The following is a 6,477-nucleotide window of genomic DNA, read 5'->3' on the forward strand; positions in this document are numbered from 1 at the left end:
ACATGGACTCACTAATGAGGTCTCGCCCAATAAACTTCCAGTTATTAAAACCGATCTGTAATATAATGTGTCATCCGCTGTAACGCCACCGCTTGGCCGGGAAGATCTGACGCTGGGGGATTACTGTGGAATCAGCTGATGTTAATATAAACTGTGACCGGGGACAAAAGGAGATCAGTATGGGACAGGAGCTATACGGGATGTCCCCTGAGGGGCCCTAATGTCCAACCTGACACAAAGTTGGAGGTATATGGACAACTTGAGTCAGACAAAGTTGTAGATAACATGCACCACCCCACACTAAGGCCTAGGTAGAAAACATTGAATGTCATTATTAGACCATTAAGATGTTGGAAGACTTTCACCACCTAGAGGGAGCCATGGACACAATTCTAGTGGGAGCAGATATATATATATATATATATATATATATAGAGAGAGAGAGTCTCATTTTGTTTGTTTCTTTTGGTGAAAGTAATACACAGTGGTGGTCTTCTGCTTCCTGGTATGGCTACGTGAGTTCTCCTACATTCATCTACTGTACTATCAACCCTACTCAGTTTATGGTCAATAGGATGATTGGGGTCATTTCTGACTTTGCTTTTGTGGGAAATATGAATTCTAGTTACAGTGAAACCTTTCCAAAGACCCACCTCCTTGAGAAGATCACCAATGTTTGGTAGCTTTTGCATACTTCTCTGTGCACATTGGCCTCTTCTTTAAGACGACCATTGGCTGTAGATTCGACACTAACATGGCTAATGTTGCCAGTGACCAAACATTGAAGGACAAGCTCAGTCAGTCTGGTAGCTTGTTGGCCAGTCTTGAATTTCGACATCTCCACGGTCCATCAGTCTAGGCAAGAACAATATCTTACGGCTCTGACACAGAAAGTTCTGCCGGATGACAATTAGATCTTCAGGACTTTGCCTTCACAGGGAGAGGCTGAGAATACGTGTAATGATAGACACTTATTATATTTGAGAAATCCAAAGTATGACACATCACCCTGATCACAATGACCAGAATGCAGGTCGGAGGAGCATCTTAATGGCCAATTATACCAGAAACTTGATGGACAGGTTAATCAAAAACATGACAGGGGCCAGGGTTGAGGCTCACGTTCTTGGCTGATTTATAGAGGTGACAATTAGGGTCATTATTATCAAGGCATTTTATTAAGGGTCAAGTGGTCTTGTGATGAAGCCCCCGGGATGATGGGAGTGAAGGGGAGAATCATGGACCCTTGCATACAGGACAATGGCTGGAGTTAGAAACCGTCTTCCTGACAACATCCCCGCTGTCAGGGTGTGTTTGTGAAATAGGTAGGGTGTTCCTAGTTGTTTCACTGTAATTGATGGTGCTGGACTGACTGGTTTGGGCTGGGACTGCAGCCTCCTTCCTAAAATAACTAGGGCATCATATCCCTATAAATGGTGACCTGCCTGGGCCATTCCAGCTCTTCTCTGTGAACGGACTGCATCTGGTGGAGGTAAGTGCCATCAGTAACCTCTGTAATCAGTGGCTTGTATATTATAGGACAGAATGTTACAAGGTAGTAGAGGACTTAAGAAGGGGTGATGGACGTAGCAGTCATGGGATCATCTGATTTTTGGTTCTGTTATCACATTTCATCTCATTTATCATTTTTAGATATTAGAATTTACATGATCCCCTGTATATCTTGAAGACTTGTACCCTGGCGAGGGGGGAAATAGTTCTACATGGCAAGCAATGTTTTACGATGACCTTCCCGGTTTTAGGGCTATTTCATCTGTCTGTGTCCGTTTTGCATCCACAATAGTCCCATCTCAGGACATGTTTGGGGTTTTTCCATTGTGGTTCGATTACTTTTTCAAACTTTTTATCACTTTTCAATGGTTCCATAATTTTTATTCCAAACGTGGAGGAGATCTGTGTGGTGTCCATGGACCCCTTAAACAGATTGGGGCATGTTCTGCCTGCTTTGGTCTGTTTTGGGGACCAAAGACGCTTCTTTGAGTCTAGGGGTTGGTGAAAACCATGTACAGAAGATCCAGTGCATGGAAACTAGGTTGCTGTTTCTGCAGACACATAAAATGGACCAACTATTGGAAAACATTACTGAGATGCATCAGGAACTTGGACGTTTGAGGAAGCAAAACAGACAAGGATGCGTGAATAAAGCCTTTAAAGAAGTCAAACGAGGGGGGGGGGGCATAACTTGGAGAAAATTTAACATTTATCAAAATATTGCAGAGATAAATTTGGTGCTTTTTGTGACCTTTCCCTGGCTGCTGAGTTCATGCATCCTGTGACACTATGGATTAAGCACTGGTGGTGGTGATAGAGGAAAGTTTATTCGGGAAGGGGGGGGGGTCAATGACAGAGTCAGGGCTCTCTGTGGACAGATCTTTGATATTCAGTCCTAAAAACGAAACTGACGGATCACATAATAGAAGGTCTGTGGCGATCCTTGGCTTCTTCTCACTGCACTTACTCTTCTACAAGTCTGTATAGCCATAAAGAGCCATTATGTGAGCGCTTCTAGATACATCTGTTGGGTGCTTCTCTTTAAGATGACATGAAATAGGAGGTTGGTGTTTCTGATATAAGTTAGTCTCGGTTATTTCCCAAAACGCAGCAGATCCAGCTTCCCATAAAAAGAATTCTTTATTTATAGCAGATAAAATCCAAACATCAGTGTAGTCTACGAGTTTCGGACCTTAGACTTGTTGGTCCATGTTGGTCCTTCATCAATTCTTTTTATGGGAAGCTGGATCTGCTGCTTTTTGGGATTTGTCTGACCCTGTCCAGGTCTTTCATTCGTGCCTCCCATAACAGACTACACAGGTGCAGTGTTTGCTTTGTCTTTGAAGAGTCTTGGTTATTTCCATTAGCTTCATGCTCCTACCATGATGTGACTATAATGGGCTCCTTTCCTTCATACAGGACCATCTAACGACCCGTAATCATGCCAGGACTCGTCTCATCAATCCAGGATATCATCAAATGTTTCCAGAAATATTCTGAGAAGGATTGTCACCAGAATAAGTTGAATAGTGAGGAACTCAACCTCCTCATCCAGAACGAATTTGCAGACGTCATCAAGGTAGGAAGCACAGGAGACACTAATCTCTTTATGATAAGTCGCAGTGTAAAATTACAAATGTAGTGTGGTCCTCACTTTTTGAAGCTGCTGCTTTTCCTAGGTGGTACTTAGTACAGAGTGCAGGTTTGCAATGAACAGGTCACCATTTCTACCCCTCACCTTCATTACAACCAGATGTCCTAATAACACTTACTACCACAGTTCCATCAGGGGCAAGGCTTACATCTTGTGGCCTCCTGATTGACTCTCTTGGTATTGTGTTATTCAGTTTACACCCCCCCCCCTTCCCTGTAATTTTTTACAGTAATGAATCTATTTATGGGATTGTAATATCCTTGCATCTCATGGTACGGGATAGATTATGTTTGTCACAGGTTGTCTCAGGAAGTTGAATGAAATTGATAAGAAAAATTGTATTAAAAAAATCCTAAAAATGTGTCCACCTAATGACTTTTTGAGTGACTTACAAACCACGTGTACCTCTGTTTCAGAAATCAAAAGATCCAAACACAATTTCAAGTTTACTAGCAATTCTTGATGAGAATAATGATGGGGAGGTGGACTTCAGTGAGTTCTGTGACCTGTTGTGCAAGGTGTTAAAGGCATACTACAAGGTTGTGTATGAAAAGGAAGACACGTGCCAACAGCCAGATGAACCAAAGAAGAATGTAGAAACAACCTCTCAGACTACATCTCAAACACCTGATGAGCCACCAAAAAAGAATGTAGAAACAACCTCTCAGACTACATCTCAAAAACCTGATGAGCCACCAAAAAAGAATGTAGAAACAAGCTCTCAGGCTACATCTCAAAAACCTGATGAGCCACCAAAAAAGAATGTAGAAACAAGCTGTCAGGCTACATCTCAAACACCTAATGAGCCACCAAAAAAGAATGTAGAAACAACCTCTCAGACTACATCTCAAAAACCTGATGAGCCACCAAAAAATAATGTAGAAACAAGCTGTCAGGCTACATCTCAAACACCTAATGAGCCACCAAAAAAGAATGTAGAAACAACCTCTGAGACTACATCTCAAAAACCTGATGAGCCACCAAACTACTACCAGAAGCCACTGCTCCCAAAGTGTGAGAAGACCCAGTCAACCTACCATGACCAGAAAGGCGCCTGTGCAGTTCAGGGAATTGGAGGTGAAAAGAATCAGATATGTACACAAACTGACCAAAAAACAGAAGAGAAAGACAGCACAGGATCTCAATCCCAAGATTACAGCCAGGGAAAAGACCAAACATCTCAACAAGATCCAAAGGAGTCACAATGCCAAGGCAAGGAGCAAACATCTCATGTAGACACTACAGTATCACAATCCCACAGTGACTCAAATAAAGACCAAGTGCAAGGTACCACCAGCTCACAATCTACAAATGATAAACAAGACCAAACATCAAAACCAACCACCACTGGAAAAGAGCAGATCATGATGGCAGAAAACACAACCACAGCAGATCAACCTGGTTTCTACCAAAGACCTCTGTACATACCTCCTCCACAAAGCTTTGGTGTAGAAGTACAAGCCTCATCCCAGCCACCTTCATACAGCCAAACCCAACAGGACCCTACACCTACATGTCAAGAAACCCCAAAGGAGCCCCAACAGCCTCAGCAAAACAAGTTCTATCAACACCAGCAAACCTTCTCCTTTGACAAGAAGAAACCTTGAACAGGTGGATCCACCTGAACCATAGAGATGTACCCGGAAGGACCTACCCCACTAATCACATAATACTCTAAGAATCAGATATTTACGTGTTGCCGAGTCGCCAGTTTTCCTTTGATTTCTTGTGCATTTACTCAAGTACCATTGCTATTTACTTCAAGGCAGGAAATGAAGGAGAGACAATAGAAATCAGCATTTTATATAATCATTATATGGCACTGCTTATTACATTACTGTATGATTATCTGGCAAATAAGTAAATAGCAATAAAATATACTGAAAGCCTATATCCGAGTCCTGGGGGGATGGGCGTCACCGATATCTCATAGGCATTATATTACCCACAGAGCATTTGACAGAAGCCATGGTGTTATCACAAAGAGGGAAAATGGCCAGCGTCATACCTTTTGGTGTAGTAACTGGCGTACCACCTTGATACATTCCCCTCAATGTGTTTTTACGTAAACCTGTAGGAGAAGCTACTACAGTCACAAATTCAGCTTTGCTACATCCGCACTGCTACATCTGCTCTGCTACATCCATAGTGTTGTCAAGAGAAATCATTGCAGCATCTTGGTGCTGATTGCTGATTTATCTCCCTGTACATCATGGTCCTCCACCTGCCACCTACTACATCCCTGACCTCATTAACCTCATGACAGGTCACAGTCCCCTCGACAATATCACCAAATTTCCCTCCTGAAGTACTCTGCGCTGCTTGCAGGTCCAGTCCATGGTATGGAGCAATTCTTTTTTGAGACTGTGTTTGGGGCTTGACATGGCACAGCAAATCCAATTCTTAAACAATTGGCCAGGTCCATAATGTCCCTGACAACCCCCTAAAAGATACTGTCAGCAGTGATGTCACCAAAGCAGTGATGTCAGTTTCTGTAGCGTTGTCACCCAGCACAAGCCCTAAAGGTGCTCCAAGTCTCCAGCATAAAGAACTGTGCGATATTTACGATGGTGCAGAAAATCTGTGAAAATTATTGCAGCAGGTTACGTAGTCCGTTTTTTGGAGGAATTGGCAATAGAATTAGCACAGACCTGGATATGAGCCGCCATTACTGGTTGGTTGGTATCTGGTTGGGTGACACTCCCCAAGATACACTCCCCAATAGATAGAGGCAACAATATAAAGGGGGGTATCGTCAGTAGCAACACATATGTGGTAATATAATGCAGCGATAGTTAACCGGTAGCTGCCTAATGGGGGTGTAACGGATCTCCTAGCACCCCGACCGGGTACCTCCGTTGATGGATGCTCCCAGTGCTTCCTGAGGACTCCAAGCACTCTGCTCTACACCAAAACCACCACAGGAGCCAGGAACAGCTCTTACAAGAGCTAGAAGTAATAGCCAGGGTAGTAAACACGTATAGCAATCCCCACACACGAGACGAGGCTCTATGTTGAATGTAAAACAGCAACTCTTTAATGGGTTATTTTTCAGCCTTTTATGCAGGTCTCCTAGCAAGGGACACTCCCCCTGGGGCCCTTGTAGAAGACTGTGACAGTTTATATTTTAGCCAATCACATGCATTTACAGTATTGACACCTTCCCAGCAATTGTACACAAAACCCCCTTCCCTCTGTCTGTAACGCAATCAACAAAATACAATGAGCATTATCTGTGACACAATTAACTAACACACTGGCATTGTCTGTGACACAATTAACTAACACATTGGCATTGTCTGTGAAGCAAT

The 6,477-nt window shown here is 43.0% G+C and overlaps 1 protein-coding gene across 2 annotated transcripts; it reads left to right on the forward strand.

The window, feature by feature from the left end:
• Nucleotides 1-1,345: 1,345 nt before the first annotated feature.
• LOC122922221 (cornulin-like) lies at nt 1,346-5,057 on the forward strand. 2 transcript variants are annotated; one of them, XM_044272757.1, is made up of 4 exons: nt 1,346-1,492; nt 2,932-3,091; nt 3,583-3,862; nt 4,148-5,057. In XM_044272757.1, exons 2-4 carry the CDS (start codon nt 2,954-2,956, stop codon nt 4,771-4,773), a joined length of 1,044 nt encoding a protein of 347 aa, XP_044128692.1. In that variant the 5' UTR covers nt 1,346-1,492; nt 2,932-2,953; the 3' UTR covers nt 4,774-5,057. The 2 variants fall into 2 exon arrangements, with proteins under 2 accessions (XP_044128692.1, XP_044128691.1); XM_044272756.1 differs by having other exon boundaries at nt 3,583-5,057.
• The last annotated feature ends 1,420 nt before the right edge of the window (nt 5,058-6,477 follow it).

Source organism: Bufo gargarizans, chromosome 11 (genome assembly GCF_014858855.1).
Source record: "Bufo gargarizans isolate SCDJY-AF-19 chromosome 11, ASM1485885v1, whole genome shotgun sequence".
Lineage (NCBI taxonomy): Eukaryota > Metazoa > Chordata > Amphibia > Anura > Bufonidae > Bufo > Bufo gargarizans.

Coding starts and splice junctions, on each gene's coding strand:
- LOC122922221 (XM_044272756.1), top strand. CDS start 2,954: ATGCCAGGACTCGTCTCATCAATCCAGGATATCATCAAATGTTTCCAG. Junction 3,092..3,582: donor AATTTGCAGACGTCATCAAG/GTAGGAAGCACA, acceptor CCTCTGTTTCAG/AAATCAAAAGATCCAAACAC.